This window comes from Podarcis raffonei, chromosome 12 (assembly GCF_027172205.1).
Source record: "Podarcis raffonei isolate rPodRaf1 chromosome 12, rPodRaf1.pri, whole genome shotgun sequence".
In the NCBI taxonomy this organism is placed as follows: Eukaryota; Metazoa; Chordata; class Lepidosauria; order Squamata; family Lacertidae; genus Podarcis; species Podarcis raffonei.
Window position 1 is genome coordinate 9,797,683 of NC_070613.1, and position 18,038 is coordinate 9,815,720.

Genomic DNA, 18,038 nt, shown 5'->3' on the forward strand with positions numbered 1-18,038 from the left:
TCTTCTTCACATTAGAATTGTAGAGTTGAAGGGGACCCTGAGGTCCAACCCCCTGCAATGCAGGAATCTCAACTAAAGCATCAATGACAAATGACCATCCAACCTCTGCTTAAAAACCTTTATGGGAGTCTGTTCCACTGTCAAACAGTACTTGCAGTCAGAAAGTTCTTCCTGATGTTTAGTTGGAATCTCCTTTCTTGTAACCTGAATCCGTTGGTTCGGGTCCTACCCTCCAGAGGAAGAGAAAACCAGCTTGTTCCATCTGTGGTCAGCTTGGAAGCATGATGAAGAAAGAGGAGGCTGCCCAGGAAGGGGGGAAGTATGTAGTGTTACAGCTTCCTGCCAAGGAAGTAAGATCACGGAATTCTCTCTAGCAAATTTTACGTGAAAGCTCTGTGAACCTCAGCCCCTTCATGTGCCTGTCTGGCAAAACATGAATTGCTGGTTTGAATGCAATAATGGCCCAGGGAAACTGGGCGATAATTATCCAATATGGTGGGATTCAGTGAGGGCTTTTTCAATGGGGATCAAACTTACAAAAATCCATGCACTGTGAAGACAACACCTTTAAAAACAACCCTTTATTTTTTAAAAATAAAATAACTAATCACTTCTGAAATATACTTGGAGTTGAGAGTGGATTTCATGCTCTTTATTCAGCTCATAGAGGTAAGGAGGAATGGAAGTTCTCCCACAATATCTGCTTTATATACATTATTTACACAATGGGCTGCACGTGATTGGCTAATTCCGGGATTCTCCTGTAGGCCAATCAGGTTGTGGATTCACTTCCACCTGGAGCTGGATTGGGTGGCTCCTGCGGACCAATCAGACTGCTGCATTGTTCTAGGACCAATCAGACTGCTGCATTCTGAATCCTATTGTTCTAGGACCAATCAGACTGCTGCATTCTGAATCCTATTGTTCTAGGACCAATCAGACTGCTGCATTTCGGATCCTATTCAACTCAGTACATAACAACTTCCCTAATGCAGGGTTTGTTTTTTAAGGTAGATGGGGTCTTTATCCAAGGTGAAAGAGTACAGGTTACCCAATTATAGGCTATTGTTTCCTGCTCAGTTCTCAGGCAGCACGACCCGCCCCCGTGCTAGAAAAGCATTTCAGGAGGAGATGGTAAGCAGCCTGGATCACAGAGTTCTGAGACTTGGTTGTTGTTATTATAAGTCACGTAAGACTTACAGGGATATTTGTTTGTGCATGTTCTGTTCCTTAGTGGATGGTGTGAGCTGTTAATTTAGAGCAGAGGTTCATTGGGGATGCGAGGTTACGTTCTTAGACGGGTTGGCAGGGCAGGGATTTGGGGAAAAGAAGGCACGCTAGTCCAAAAACTAGGTGAGATGCCCTTTGTGCAATTAACACTTACAAGAATAGTTTTTTGTGAAAGTCAATAGGACCCCAGCATGGGAGAAGCCTTCCCCCCTTTGCTCTCCACCCCCTCGCACTGGGGTCCCAATTCAGACTGGACACCTGCTATTTTGGCATTGGAAGAAGAGCTTTCATTGACACGAATGGGACCTTTCCTCCCCAATTCAAATTGGAAGCAATCCTCATTGGGATTGCAGTGGCAGCAAAGGGTCAATGCCCCCCCCATCATTTGCCCAGGTGCTGATCCAGATGGGGCCCCCGTGGGCCTGCTGTTTGCTGCAGAAAAGCCATTCATGTGATTGTGAATGGCATGAATGATGCCTGGCCCTTTTTCTGCCAGTGTGAGTAGTTTTTCCAGCGTGAGTAGTCTTTTCCAGACAACCTCTTTATTGTGCATTCACCATGATTTGTTACAGAAAGTTTGTACAGGCGTTATACTGTGCGGACTCTTTATTGAGAATGCATTCTGCAACAGCCAATACAGACTATTTATCCTGATTTGTTTATGCAGGTGTTAGTATCATAGAATTGTAGAGTTGGAGGAGACCCCAAGGCAGGAATCGCAGCTGAATAATCCCTGACAGATGGTCATCCAGCCTCTGTTTAAAAACTTCCAAGGAAGGAAAGTCTATCACCTTCCAAGGTCGTCTAATCCACCACTGAACACCACCTAAAGTTTCTCCTTTCTTGTAATTCGAATCCTTTGGTTCAGATCCTACTTCCTGTCAATTGATGGCTATCCCACACTTCCTAGTACATGTCCCCATCACTTTACAACCACAGCAGATACATATCATATTCACTGGACTGATTTCTCTTCAGACATGGGATAAATAAGCAAACATTGGCAACCTCCACAATTAATTTACATCAATATTCATCATCATCTCTACTCGCCATTTTATTTTTTTAAAAAAAGACACTTCACTGGATTTTCTGACTTCTGGCCTCAACTGGAAGGGTTGGCGTTGGCTTAAAGCACACCCACACACTGCCCTACAATTTGGGACCAAGGCATCCCAAATGGTCTTGCTCACCCTGTAAGACAGTGGCTCTCAAAAAAATTTCTCTGGGCCACACTCTAGGAATGTTGTTGTTGTTTAGTCGTTTAGTCGTGTCCGACTCTTCGTGACCCCATGAACCAGAGCACGCCAGGCACTCCTGTCTAAGAATACTCTAAGAATAGTAACTTGCTTATACCACACCAATTTTTTCCATTTATAAGAAATACATTGGGAAACAAAAAGAAACAGCTCCTAGCAGCGCTTGATAAATGACATAGAACACATGTGCTTTATAATATGATCACGGGACGTTCAGAAAGTATAAAACGATGCACGAATCGTTCCCAAAATATAATTATAAATGAGCCTCTCGCATATGTACTTTAAGTATGTATGCGAAGTCAGTGAGTTTGATTGTCATTGAATTTCTCGCCACCCTTTCCTGCCACACCCTTCGGGAACCACAACGTGTAAGATCCTTTGCTGTACGGCCTTCTCTGGGTGCCTCGGCTTTCTGGCGTGAGGTGGATGGGCGTCCCGAGATGGAGCCTTTTTTGTTGCCCCCTCCCTCCCCGTTGCAGAACGCTTTCCCCAGGGCCATCTTCCTCTTGCCCGCCTCCAGTCTTGTGGCCGTCGGATAAAAACAGGATTGTTCTCCAAAGCTTTTGCTTGGCCCCCTGTTCTATAAACGTGTAGGCTGCCCTTCTGTCAAAGACTGCTAGAGAGGCTCTCACATAAAAAATAATAATAAAATACAATAATAATAAAAATACGGATACCAAACTAGATATTGAATTTAGCAATTTTGTATTGCTTTGTTGTCAGGGCCTGTGCTTTCACGGCAGCCATTTTTGCTTTCTTTTTGAGCCAGCAAATGATTCCCCCCCTCCCCTATTTTTCTTTCTTATTCTTTGACTGTTGACTTTAAGTGTTGGTGCTGACCTTTAAAGCCCTAAACGGCCTCGGTCCAGTATATCTGAAGGAGCGTCTCCTCCCCCATCGTTCTGCCCGGACACTGAGGTCCAGCTCCGAGGGCCTTCTGGCGGTTCCCTCACTGCGAGAGGCCAAGTTACGGGGAACCAGGCAGAGGGCCTTTTCGGTAGTGGCGCCCGCCCTGTGGAACGCCCTCCCATCAGATGTCAAAGCGATAAACATCTACCTGACATTCAGAAGACATCTGAAGGCAGCCCTGTTCAGGGAAGTTTTTAATATGTGACATTTTAGTGTATTTGTCATCTTTGTTGGAAGCCGCCCAGAGTGGCTGGGGAAACCCAGCCAGATGGGCGGGGTACAAATAATAAATTATAATTATTATTATTATTATTATTGCCATTTCAGTATTATTTTCCTTTTGCTGTGAATCGGCTGTTTTAACCTTGTTGTCAACCTCTTTGTAAACAGAGTTGAAAGGGGGAATATAACTATTTTAGATAGACGTGAAGGACCCAGATTCCATAGTAGCAGCGCCCTTTTGGGGAGGACACAGGGGCAATCATTCCACCTCCTGTTTTTTCAGATTGCATGCAGTTATCCCTCTGTTCCTTTCAAGAGAGTGGTCTGCATCACATCCACTCCTTCAATTTGGAGCTCGTAGCTTCCCAAAAGAACCATGGGAACTGTAGTTCAGTCCTCGCAGAGTTACAGTTCCCAACACCCCTAGCAAATGATGGCTCCCAGGATCCTTTGGGGATGCCATGCCTAGCCCTGGCCTTGCAAGAACATAAGAAGATCTCTGCTGGATCAGGCCAATGGCCCATCTAGTCCAGCATCCTGTTCTCACAGTGGCCAATCAAATGCTTGTGGGAAGCCCACAATCAGGATTTTCCCCTCCTGTGCTTTCCAGCAACTGACTGCCACCGGAGCATGCCGGAGCTAAAGTAGAAGTTAACTCTTATTAGCAAAAACACCCTCTCCAGTGTCAGGCTTAATGAGCACAGCAGCTAATTCCCAGTGGTCTTCCTCCCTGGAAATCGGTTGCTGAGACTGAAAGTCCCCACCTCCTCACAGCCGTCTTCCAAGCTTCTTCCAAGCAATCAGAGACTGCGCCGGCATATAATCAACCTCTGCCTTGCCCTTTTCATGCCTCTTCTGTTTCTGGGAGGGGAGCTTGTTGCAGCAGGAGGGGGGAAACCTGTGACTTCATCAGCCTTTTCCCTCCTGTTCTCTTGCTTCAGCTGCTGCCTCTAATTCTGGACTCCTCTCTGCCACAGACTCTCCCAGCTCACTAAGCCCTGTTACCCTCCAGCTTCCGACACTTCATCTTTCCAGTCTTCTCCCTCTGACCACTCATCGTTGTCCCACCACCAGCAAGGACTGGCTCTATCACATCCCCCCCCCTTTTAATTGTCTCTTTGTTTTGTAGTTTCCTCCTCCTAGTGAAGACGAGGTCAACTGTGAAGTGAAATACAGGCTAGGTTTAACTGAAAAGGGTGGCATCTTGTTTTAAGTCCAGGCCTACGTGCGACTCATTGTATTCCTACACTGTGTTGAATTTGGCAGCAAGGCAAAGTGCTGCTTCTTCTTTTCTTTTCTTTTTAAGGGGATGGGTATGGAAGTTGTTTTCCTGTGATGTGCCTGCGATCAATAACAATGTAATGAGTCCGTCGTAAAACAAAGTTGGAACGGGGAGAATTGGCAATGTGAAGGGATGCTCCATTCACATAAATTGAGTCAATAAATACTCCCTTTGTCATGCTGGGATCAGTTGAAGCTTTGTTTGCTGACAAACTTGCGGGTGTTGCGAAGAATAACGGCCGTGAATTATCTAGGAACTGCTCGCTAAACAGCAGGGACCGCAGTCCTGCCACCACAAGGCCTTTCAGGCAATATCTAGCAACTCTCTTAGAAGAATGCAGAGACTCCAATGTGTGTCCATATATCTAGTTTTTACAAGGAAATGTCACCATGAGATGCGTGAAGGACAGGGCTGGCTGGCTGCCACTGGGAACCAGTAGGGTGTATGGCAGGAGGCCAACACTAGGTGGAGCCAGAGCCAATGGCAAGTGCAACCACAGCTCATTCTTCTTCTTGTTGTCGTTTAGTCGTGTCCGACTCTTCGTGACCCCATAGACCAGAGCACGCCAGGCACTCCTGTCTTCCACTGCCTCCCGCAGTTTGGCCAAACTCATCTTATTTTGTCCATGCAGTTTTCTTGGCAGGGATACTGGAGTGGCTTGCTGGTTCCTGCTCCAGGTGGATCACTCTCCACTATGACCTGTCCATCTTGGGTGGCCCTGCACAGCATAACTCATAGCTTCTCTGAGTTATTCAAGCCCCTTCGCCATGACAAGGCAGGGATCCATGAAGGAGACAACTCCTTCTAGGCACAGCCAATTCTAGTTTTGACCCTATCCTTCTCCCTGCTGAGTTCTACAGTGGGACAACACTGACAGTAAGGAGAAGGAAGGTGACATTTAGTGCCACCCCAGACTGGTTGTAAGTATGAAGCTAGGCAGTTGGGGTGGTTGAAGGTAGACCGAGATTGGTGGGGCAATGCACCCGTTTACCCCAGTGGAGTTATTCCTGCATTGTGGGGGTTAGACTGGATTGCCCTTGCAGGGTCTCTTCCACCTCTCTAGTTGTGTGATTCTATGACAGACCTTCACTGGTGAAGAAGGTTCTTTCAGGCCTGGCAAGTGTTGGTATCAGGGACAAAGCAGAAAGGGGAAAATGTATGATAATGTGGGGTATTTTTTTGAACATGACCCCCCAATCCCCAAGTGTTATTCACATGTTGTTTTTTCTAGGGCTAAACCACAGAGCCTAGGGCTTGCCAATCAGAAGGTCGGCGGTTCGAATCCTTGCGACGGGGTGAGCTCCCGATGCTCGGTCCCTGCTCCTGCCAACCTAGCAGTTCGAAAGCTCATCTTGCTTTCCTGGTCGAGGGAGCCAGCGTACAGCTTTCAGGTCATGTGGCCAGCATGACTAAGCCACTTCTGGCGGAACCAGAGCAGCACACGGAAACGCTGTTTATCTTCCCGCCGAACCAGTACCTATTTATCTACTTGCACTTTGATGTGCTTTTGAACTGCTAGGTTGGCAGGAGCAGGGACCGAGCAACGGGAACTCACCCCATCGCGGGGATTCAAACCGCCGACCTTCTGATCGGCAAGCCCTAGGCTCTGTGGTTTAACCTGGTTTACCTCTTCCTAAATCTGGCCCTGCTTAGCACCACCGTGTGCAGACCCTGAGCCTGTCCTGTGCCTTTAATGGCCACCTGGAAGTGACTATCTGCCATCCTTATGCTGCAGCCACAGGAAGAGATGCACTTGATGGAATTGTTTCTTTTTATGGGTGTCTGTAGGATTTCTCCAGGGAGGAGCAAAGCGAAAAATGGAAACTGGGGAATAGGCTAATCTCTCACAATAAATGAGAATAGCAGAGTCTGTACGATTTGTCTATCTCATATTAGTCATATGCACTTTGCGCAACATATGTAGAGCTCGCAGTCAGGAGCTCAGCCTACACTCGAGTAGGACTCTGGCAGAGACACATGTCGGACTGGCATGTTCTCTCCCTCCTGGTCGATCATTTGGGAGCTTCAAAAGCTTTCTTCTGCCCGAACATCACATGCCAACAGACAATGGCAGACTTAGGGATCCGCAGAGTCTTTGCAGTTGCGTAACAGACCTCAGCAACTCAGCATTTTGGCTAATCTACTTCATTTACATATAAACACACATGGAGCACTGCAACATGGCTCCCTCTCTCTAGCATCAGACAGCAAAGAGAAAAAGAACAAAGGACAATAGTCCCACTTCATGGAACACAGTAACACAAACATCCTGTCTCCGTCACTTCCCACTCTGTGGAGTCAAAACATATACCGTCATGTGATAGACAAAAATCCCATGACTGCAGTCATGGAGCAGGCAGTGATGGCCACCAACTTGGATGGCTTTAAGAGAGGTTCTCCCAGGTTCTATCCTGGCACTCTGGCCAGTACCATCCCTGTTATGTACTGAAGTTCTCACCCAGGGCCAGCAGGGGGATACTGTAGATAGTTATGCAAATAAGGGATCGAAAGTGACGTTCAGTGATTGGATAGTTTTAGGAAATTGTTACAGTTACGTTGTACTGGAGCTCTATATAAGCAGGCTGACTGAACCCTTCAGTTCAGTTCTGTTCTGGCCTGTGAATAAACAAGAGCTGTTTGAAGAATCACTGTGTCGTCTGATATGTTCACTCACAACTTAACAATCACCCTAGCTGCACACACAGCCTTCCTGCCTCAGTGTTGTCCCAACAGCTCAAGAGCCTGTTACCAAGCCACCTTTGTTAAATTGTTTGCCATTTCTTGTTTACCTGCCTAATATCGCCCTTTTTCTTCTCTTTTCTTTTCAGGTTTTTTTCTGTTTTTGTTTTTTTTTTACTTTTAGGAGTAAAGGCCAGTACAAAGAAGTATCAGGATGAAAAGATGGCCGACTTCTTGTTGCCACTGGGTTCTAACAGCTTCCACCGCTTCACGCCCGAATCCCTGGCTGCGATCGAGAAGCGGATCGCGGAGAAGATCGCAAGGAGCGCCAAGCAGGAATACAGGGAACAGTTGGGCGACGAGGAGATTCTGCGGCCTCAGTTTGACTTACAGGCCTGCAAGAAGTTGCCCGACATCTACGGCTCTCCTCCGTCGGAGCTCATTGGGGAACCTTTGGAGGATATTGACCCTTTCTACAGCGATCACAAGGTCATTCCCACCCGCTCTGCGCTTATTGTTAAAGATGGCGGAGGGGGAGAGCGAGAGCGGGAGGTAGTGGGGAAGGCGTGGATTTCCCCTCTTCTTCCTCCCTGCCCCACCTCTTTCCCCAGTGGAAATAATTCCTCCTTCGTTTAAGGATGCAAGAATTAGGAGTTTGAAACTCCCAGACCTTAATGTTTGGAAAACGGATGACTGGGGTTGAGGGTGGAGCTGTGGGCGTCCACAGAATATATTTTTTTTGGGGGGGAGGCAAAAGTAAAACACAGAGCAGTCTAATGTCTCACCAGCAAAAATTGAGAAGGATAGTGCCTGTATATTTTGTCTCATCTATCCGGTTCTACAAATGATTCAAATTCACTATCTTCTTTTTAAGTGAAATCTGGAAATCTGGTGACTCTATGTCATTGGGAAGGGGAGAGTGGTGTTAATACTAAAAACCGTGCCAGAATCCTGCCTCCTCTGAACTAGGGGCATGTGAATGTATCATTTCACTTAATCGATCGTATTACAGGAGAAGGGCAATGCATTTGGTTAACGTGCTATTAAAAACTGGGTGAGAGCAGAGATTCCAGAGGTCAAGTTTTTTCTAGGCATGCAGACGTAGGGATGATGGAAGAAGGCTTAAACTGCTGGATTTCTACTTGCAACCCTGCTTTTAAATTCGGAGGAGCCCTGCAGGGGGTAGTGGGGAGTGTTGGCAATGCTAGTATGCCAAAATATAGCCGGTCCAGAATGGTGCATTTAGGGGGTTTGCGGACTTGTCCGTTCAGATCCTAATGCATGGAAGGTAGGCGACAGCAAATCACTGGTTTTTTTCCCTGCTCCTGGAGTGGAAACAGACCGTTGCAGTTGAGAATGAGTGTCCCAAACAAGTGGTAGGTTTAAAAATGTGGTGCAAATAGGACTGTGCAAATAGGTGTTACACAATGGAGGCAATTTCATAGAAGATGGTGAGCCTGCACTTTTTGAAAAGAAATCCATGTAGAGTCTGCTATTTTACATGTGGAACAACGCATGATATTTTGCACTCTATAGCAATGACCTTGCTCTACATATGTGTTGTTAAAGTGGCAATGAGGCACACAGATATTTTTGCACATGCATGCTACCCCTGGCTATTATGCATTGTACTCCAAGAAGAGCAGCCTGGACTATTGAGCTTAATTTCTTTTGCCTGGGCAACAATGCCTTTATCTCTTCGTTTTCAAAGAGGAATGGTGGTGCGATCGTTTGGCATGTACTTTATGAGTAGGAAATACAATAGCCTTTGGTTTCTGGAGGGTCCTATCTCGTGAGCGTATAATGCAGACCTTAAATGTTCTTTCACTCTCTCTTTTGTTTTCCAGACATTTATAGTACTGAACAAAGGGAAGACAATCTTTCGATTTAGTGCCACTCCTGCCTTGTATATACTTACTCCTTTTCATCGAATCAGAAGAGCAGCAATTAAAATTTTGGTACATTCATATCCTTTTGATTGGGTTGTCTCCACCAGACCTCTGCATGGTGGAAAACACATGACATGTGATTGCATTCTGAGCATGTCGCTCCTATTCATCGATATATACGTGAGGGTTGGAACCAACTGAAATTAGGATTTAGAGATCTGTGGGGAGCAGGGTAGTAATATACAGCGTAGGAAAATGAAGCAAAATCTGCAAACCTTAAAACCAGCCTTCCCCAAATGGATGTCATTATGCCTGACCATTAGTCATGCTCGCTGGGACTCATAGGAACTGTAACCCAAAATATTCTGAAGGCACCAGCTGGGGGAACACAGTGTCAAATGCTGTGTGTGCTCTTGCACCAATATATTTCTATATAAATCCTGCGTCAAAACAAGCTGAATTATACATGATACAAATCGAACACCTTTGCATACTTTCTCAGACTTTGCATAATTCATTCTGGTTTTCCTTGGTTTTGTGGCTATGCAGGAAAAAAAGGGAAATCACAGCACTGTGAATGTTGTTCAAGCGCTCCTCTGATGCTTGGGATACCCGAAGTCATTGTCTTAAACTTCCTCTCACGATGGATAGAAACCCGTTTGTTTTGTTTATTAAAAACAGCACTTAAGATTTTTATTTTTTATTGGAAAGCTGAATTCTGTGGCCATTTCTCCTTGTTTACTTGCCAGCATGGAGTGCTGGAACTTGTGGCAGCCAGAGGCGTCATCCTTTGTCCTGGAGACTCAGGTGTCCTAGTCCCAAGATATCACACTCATTGTTTACCGCTGAAGATGGCATATAGTGGCAAAGAGAAAACTCTGTGCATGTTCAGGGGGCACCTCCTGCTGTTATTTCAGTGAGCTGTAAAGCTGGAACACGTTCTGGGGGCTCCTTCCCACTGCCCTGTTTGGATTATCTGTTTGCCCTGCTGTCATCCTTTCCTCCTCTGGCTCCCCTTGACCTGCTAGTGATCCCCTCTGCCAGCCTCCTCCCCATCTCTCTGCATGAAGTTCACTTAAAGATCCGATGGAAGGCTTTCAGGCCTCCAAGCAGGAGGCTTTTCTGATGAGGCCAAAGCTTTTCAGAGTCACTTTATTTTACCTTCAGCTGCGCTCCTTCCAATTAGAGGAATGTCAAACCTTGCTGGGCTTAGAGGGCCATCTGCAAGGAGCGTCCCGTGGCGAAGATGGCAAAACAGAAGATGCTTTCTCAAAGAGGGTGTGGGGGGAAGGATCTGTTATGGGAACCTCTCCACCCAGCAAGACATTTGACTCCTATCCAACACTCTTTTTATTTATCCCCCCCCCCACCTGGTATAATATTAAGGCATCCAGGCTTCTTGCTGTAGCTCATCGGAGAAGAAAGCTATCGGTTCTTGCTGCTCTGCTCAGTGCCCATGCTGTGGGTGGCCAAGACTCCTATTGCAGATGCCAGTTTAGCAGAGGGTCAGGGGTGGGCACCAGGAGAAGTGAGGCTTGGACTCTGACCTGGAAAAGGGATTTGGCAATCTGGGGGAGCCTGAAACAGCCAGAGGATGTGAGTCAGAGGCAGGAGGAGGTGCAAAGTCAAGGGCTTCCATACCTCCTCCTCCCTCCTGCCCGACCTCTCCTGCTTCCCTGTCTCCCAGGGCCATAGCTGTCAACCGTCCCTTATTTGGCGGGAAAGTCCCTTATCCCAGCGCCGTGTCCCGCTGCTGTCCCTTATTGATGATGTCCCTTAAATTTCCCAGGTTTCAAAGGAAGCAGCTGCTCTCCCTCCCTCCCTGCCGGCCAGGGAGGAGGGAGGCTCCAACTGTGTTGCTTGGCTGCGTTGCTCACCCAATAAGAATGACTGGTGGGTGGAGCTTGCATGCCTTGTGCCGATCTAATCGGCCGCGTTGCCTGGGGACTCGCCTTTGCTCAGCGCTTCCCAGCGGAGAGGTGACGGTGGTTTTCCTTGCTGCATCCCCTTTGCCGGGTTGCTGCGCTGTGGGAACCACCACTTGAGGCCTCGTTTGGCTGCTGGTTGACTAAAATCCCTTATTTTGGCTGCTGATCCCTTATTTCCGAGGCTGCTGGCCCCTTATTTTCAAATCTGTAAGTTGACAGCTATGCCCAGGGCCAGAAGAGTTTTGGAGATGGAGGAACAGAATCTCGTTACACGCAGACACAGTTTTTGTCTGCTTGCACACAGCTCGGGTGTGGGCAAGGGCAGAGCCTCTCTTCTGCAGCAACTGCCTTATCGCGTTCACACCTAGGAGTAGCTGAGAGAGGCAGGACTGAAGGACGTGCCTTTTCCCAAGTGCACTTCTTCTTCCTATTATTATTATTATTATTATTATTATTATTATTATTAGAATTTATATACCGCCCTATACCTGGAGGTCTCAGGGTGGTTCACAGAACAAAAATACTTTAGGCTATCTCCTGCACTTGTTCACATTTAGTAGGATTTTCCCCCAAGTCCATTTTAAACAGGAGGCCCTGTCTACAGCCGCATGGCATGTCACAAGATTGTTTTGTCAATTTTTCCGAGTTCCACAAGACTTTTTCAAATATTCTCTGAGTCGAGAGTGGATTTCATGCTCTTTATTCAGCTCATAGTGGTGAGGAGGAAATGAATGTTCCCTCAAAGTATCTGCTTTATATACATTATTTACACAATGGGTCCCACGTGATTGGCTAATTCCGGAATTCTCCTGTAGGCCAATCAGGTTGTGGATTCACTTCCATCTGGAGCCGGATTGGGTAGCTCCTGCAGACCAATCATACTGCTACATTGTTCTAGGACCAATCAGACTGCTGCATTTTGGATCCTATTCACTCAGTACATAACACTTTTTAACAGGCAGCACAAGTAGGGCTGCTGCTGAAGAACTGTGTTAGGAGGCTGTGCATGTGGACCTGTGGGGAAGTGACAACAAAGAATTAATTCCTCGTTCTGGACATTCCTTTGCCTGACAGCGCCGTGACGGCAGGTGAAGCAGGAAGTCCAAAAGGGGTGGTTGCATCTGGCTTTGACTTGCCTGATTCTGCCAAGAGATGCCGAGAGATTTAACCTGAGACCTTCTGGGGAACCGGGTTTGCGTCTCCGCTCCTCCACATGCAGCTGCTGGGTGACCTTGGGCCAGTCACGCTTCTCTGAAGTCTCTCAGCCCCACTCACCTCACAGAGTGTTTGTTGTGGGGGAGGAAGGGAAAGGAGAATGTTAGCCGCTTTGAGACTCCTTCAGGTAGTGATAAAGCGGGATTTCAAATCTAAAAACTCTCTCTTCTGCACATACGGCAAATCCTCCACCATGGTCCTTCACCTAGAATCAAAGAAGCAAGCCTTGGTCGTGTTTCACCAGTGCCAATGTCGAACACAATGACAAAGGCCTCTTGTCAAATGATCTTCTACAAGAAAGAGGCTTTTCTGACCTCGCTGTGGCACTGGGCGTCCAGCTGTGCTACCTCTGTTTCTTTTCTGTGAGCAGGATGCACAAGAAGGGACCGCATGATCACTCTCCCCTACACACACTTGTCCCTCCAATGAAAATTAAACCCTGCAGAACCAGAGACATCAAGAGGGCCTGTGGTACTTTTCCGTGCCAGGAGAGCTGTGACAGTTTGACAGTGCCTTGGAAGGTGGCGGCCTCTCCTTCATTGCAGGTTGGGTGGCCATCTGTCCGGGGTTCTTTAGTTCCGATTCCTGCCATTGCAGCGGGTCAGGCTGGATGACCCTCGGGTCCCTTTCGACCTGATGCTTCTATGATTCTGTGACACTGGGCGCAGGAAGTCAAACCTGGGGGAATAACTTGTGGTTGTTCCTCTTGGAGAGCCGAAGCTGCGATTTTTATTTGGCGTTTTTGAAGTTGCTCTGCACTGCTGGGGCCGAGGGTCAGATTTCTCGCTCCCAACCATATTCATTGGCCACAAGACAAATACACCTCATGACATTTTCTGGGAGTCCTTGGGGCGGCTGCTTTTTTGCTCTACGGATGCTGTCAGTACAATCAGGCTCAGAATGTAAGGCAAGGCAAATGTCATTCTTTATCCACATTTGACGGCCAGGCATTTTCAGTCTCTTCTATTTCCTAAGTACATTTTGGAGTGAATGCACTGTTTTGATTTTTGATTTTTTTTAAAAAAAAGTAAGTGTGGGTGGTTTTTTTATAGCAAGGATCGAATGTAGTTGCTCTGTTCAGCTTGAAAGCTCAGACACTTTCGGGAGCATATATTTATCCAAGAGAAGCTTAGCTACCTAGCCTGCCTCTGCAGCCTAACCGTAATATATATGCACAGATCTGTATGCGAAAGCACAGGGTTGATGGCTCTAATTCAACAAAGTGCTTGCATTATGGGCTGCTTTAAACAGATTATTAAAATGCATGTCACTCATGACTCAGCAAAGCATGCTTTCCGCTTCCACTGCCTTTGATGCTCTAGCAAAAGATGGAGCGCGTGCAGGATAAATGTGTATTTAATGAGTCTGCCTTATATTTCAAGAGAGAGAAGGGGAAATCTGGGGCCCTGGGCTGGGTGGCGTGTCATGTAAAACAAACTGAAGAGCTGTAGCAAGTCAGACTGAACCTGCAACCTGTTGAACCTTCTTAAACCAACATTTATTTATTTTTAATGTACACAAATGGTTTGGGGGGCATTTTACTGGCCCCAACCAAATTCTGGTGCTTCTTAAAGGTAAAGGTAAAGGTACCCCTGCCCGTACGGGCCAGTCTTGACAGACTCTGGGTTTGTGCGCCCATCTCACTCAAGAGGCCGGGGGCCAGCGCTGTCCGCAGACACTTCCGGGTCACGTGGCCAGCGTGACAAGCTGCATCTGGCGAGCCAGAGCCGCACACGGAACGCCGTTTACCTTCCCGCTAGTAAGCGGTCCCTATTTATCTACTTGCACCTGGGGGTGCTTTCGAACTGCTAGGTTGGCAGGCGCTGGGACCGAGCAACGGGAGCGCACCCCGCCGCGGGGATTCGAACCACCGACCTTTCGATCGGCAAGCCCTAGGCGCTGAGGCTTTTACCCACAGCGCCACCCGCGTCCCTTCTGGTGCTTCTTAGGGGTAGTAAAATATCTCAAAACAAATCAATGTGTGCTTAGGTCTTGCATTCCTGGATCAGTATTTGTTTCAAGAACTCCATGGCATATTTTTTGTTGTTGTCCTAAATTCGTAATATAGCCTGGGACAAAAATGCGCTCCAATGACAAACACCAGTGGACTTATCGGTCTCAGTCTCAGTCTGGATTAAAACTCTGTTTTGTGCTTATTTCTACTGCCTGGATCAGGTTTCATTGAATGACTTATTTATACCCAATGTGATTTCTTGAGATGCTTTATGTCCTGGGTTTTGAGATATTTTATGTCCTGGGTTTTGTTGTGGTTTACAGAAAGAAATTGTAAGTGGTATAACTGACATTTTTGGGGACATTTTTGGCTACCACTCAGGTGAGTGTCCTAAAAGGGCCACGTGGTAATTGTAAATTCTTCCCTAAAGTGCACCTGAAAAATGTTGCACTGTTACTCTTATTCTACACCAGGCATCCCCAAACTTGGCCCTTCAGGTGTTTTGGGACTACAACTCCCACGATCCCTAGCTAACAGGACCAGTGGTCAGGGATGATGGGAATTGTGGTCCCAGAAACATATGGAAGGCCGAGTTTGGGGATGCCTTTTCTACACCAATGTTTTTACTATTTAGCAGAATAAATTATGCTAATCATAGAGAGCAGCAAGGAGCTATGTTTTAGCTTCAGCCTCTCTGGCTAGTGGAAATCTTTTTCAAGTCAAATGTCAGCATTTCTGCAAATGCTGCAGTCTAAAGTGCTTTACAACAGATATAAACAGAGTAGCTATTGCCGCTCTTGATTCAGAAGTTCCTCTGAGTTCTCGAATATTACTAGACATTGCCTGCACACTTTCTGGCTGGTCATAAGGACTAGAAACCCACTTTTTAAAAAGAAATTGGGATTTTAGAAAGCTGAACTAGTCTCCCCAAGACCATGCCCATATTGTACACTTCCACCTGTGCCCAGATTTGGGATTGATTATTCCCCTGCCCTCCTTGGAGACCGCTTCTGAAGTTTTTCAGAGTTTGAATTTTGTTTGGGGATAAGTATTTGGCGCTGGGACTTTCTGATCACAGAGCCTAGGACTTTCTGAACAGAAGGTTGGTGGTTCGAATCCCCGTGACAGGGTGAGCTCCCGTTGCTCGGTCCCTGCTCCTGCCAACCCAGCAGTTCAAAAGCACGTCAAAGTGCAAGTAGATAAATAGTTACCGCTCCTGCTGGAAGGTAAATGGCGTTTCCGTGCGCTGCTCTGGTTCGCCAGAAGCGGCTTAGTCATGCTGGCCACATGACCCGGAAGCTGTCTGCGGTCAAACGCCGGCTCCCTCGGCCAATAAAGCAAGATGAGCGCCGCAACCACAGAGTTGGTCACGACTGGACCTAATGGTCAGGGGTCCCTTTACCTTTACTTTATGTATTTGAAAGTTTGGCATCTGTGTTATTCTAGACAATCCACTCTGGAATAGGCCTAGTGGTCAGTTTGGCTTTGGAGAGAAGAGATTACACACAGCCACCACTGAATGGAGCATATGTTTGCTCAAAGGTGCTCTATCTCAGAAAGTGTTGCTCCCTTAATGCCAGAGGTTGGCTGAAACTGATGGCTGGCATGCATTTGGGGCAGGCAGATGCAACAGAGGACAGGGTCCCTCCGCCTTTCGTGGCTGTGCTGAAGGGTGGAGCAGCTACAAAATTGCGTAACGGAAAGTTAAAACCCTGCTTCTGCCATCACCCTTTGGCAACCCACTATCCCAGAACTTCAGCGCTCCGTACCCTCCATATTTCTCTTAACACGGGGATAATACCTTGCAAGGTTCTCCTGAACACCACAGCATGCACCTTGCAAGTTACAGGGAACCAGGCAGAGGGCCTTCTCGGTAGTGGCGCCCTCCCTGTGGAACACCCTCCCACCAGATGTCAAAGAGAACAACAACTACCAGACTTTTAGAAGACATCTGAAGGCAGCCCTGTTTAGGGAAGCTTTTAATGTTTGATGTATTAGAGGATTTTAATATTTTTTTTGGAAGCCACCCAGAGTGGCTGGGGAAGCCCAGCCAGATGGGCGGGGTACAAATAATAATAATAATAATTAATAATAATAATAATAATAATAATAATAATAATAATAATAATTAATTATTATTATAGCAGTGCCGTTGTGCAAAAGGGGGAATTTCAGAGACTGCAGCTCTTTTCCCTTTGTATGCCAGGCCTTGCAATGGGCGTGGCTTGGCAAGAGGGGGTGTGACCAGGGGAGGGGCCTAGCGAGAGTCCCAAGGGCTGGACAGAGAGGCCTGGAAGGTCACCTTTATCCCCTGGGCTTAAGGTTCTCCTACCCTGTATTTAGAGCAGGCGCCAGCAAACTTTTTCAGCAAGGGGCCGGTCCACTGTCCCTCAGACCTTGTGGGGGGCCGGACTATATTTTTTTGGGGGGGAAATGAATGAATTCCTATGCCCCACAAATAACCCAGAGATGCATTTTAAATAAAAGGACACATTCTGCTCATGTAAAAACATCAGGCAGATCCCACAAATAACCCAGAGATGCATTTTAAATAAAAGGACACATTCTACTCATGTAAAAACACGCTGATTCCTGGACCATCCGTGGGCCGGATTTAGAAGGTGATTGGGCTGGATCCGGCCCCCGGGCCTTAGTTTGCCTACCCATGATTTAGAGGCACAGAAGCCCCAGGCTCTGTGCGCAGCAGGGTTCAGACATGCTATTTGCAGAGATGGATCCTGGTTGGGACAGTGTCCTGCATAACCCCAGCCAGAACTTATTTCCTAATGGTAGCCCATATTTTGGAATGAGCCACTCTACACCATCCTTCCCCAACCTGGTGCCCTCCAGTTGGTTTGTCCTGCAACTCCCAACCATCGTGAACAGCAGTGATGTCTCTCAACTTTTAAGACTTCTTATTTTTCCCCATTCCTGTTTATACCTGTGGGGAAAGTCAGAACCTGGCTCTGGGAGATTTTCCTTTGCTGCTCATTCCGTAAGGAGCTGCCTTCAAAGACCCTTAGCTTACTTGGGAGGAGGTGCCGCTGGGTGGCGGATCAAGGCCCTTTTATAGTGTTTATGTTCATCAGGTAATAACAGCAGAAAATGAGGCTTGCCATCTGCGATTCTCTGCAGTCATTCATCGGGAGGAACAGGTCCCAGTAGTGGAAAATGTTTTTGAATCAGTCTTTGGATGACTAGCCCCTCGAGTCCAATTACTAGTTTCTTAAGTTTTCATGTGGGAGTAACTGGGGTAGTTAGCAACCGAGCTGGTTTTTATTATTCTGGTGGTGGCGGTGGCAGTAGAAGTGGAGAAACTGTCCCTTTTCCCCCATAACAGAAATGAAGATCCTGCTTAAAGGTTTATGCTACTCGGATGTAGGGCATGCTACAAGTTGATGTCAGACAACAGTCCCCTGTGGCCTCATTGTAGCCACGAACTTCAGGAGAAGATTGAAGACATGTCCA

At 47.0% G+C, this 18,038-nt stretch overlaps 1 protein-coding gene across 1 annotated transcript in view; it reads left to right on the forward strand.

Moving 5' to 3' along the window:
• Window positions 1-7,715: 7,715 nt before the first annotated feature.
• The window catches only part of LOC128424082 (sodium channel protein type 5 subunit alpha-like), a 207,287-nt gene continuing 196,964 nt past the window's right edge, over window positions 7,716-18,038 (forward strand). The window contains exons 1-2 of the mRNA XM_053409898.1: window positions 7,716-8,073; window positions 9,432-9,550. Of these exons, the coding sequence (XP_053265873.1) occupies window positions 7,807-8,073; window positions 9,432-9,550 (386 nt within the window). The 5' untranslated portion in view covers window positions 7,716-7,806. The remainder of the gene's footprint in view (window positions 8,074-9,431; window positions 9,551-18,038) is intronic.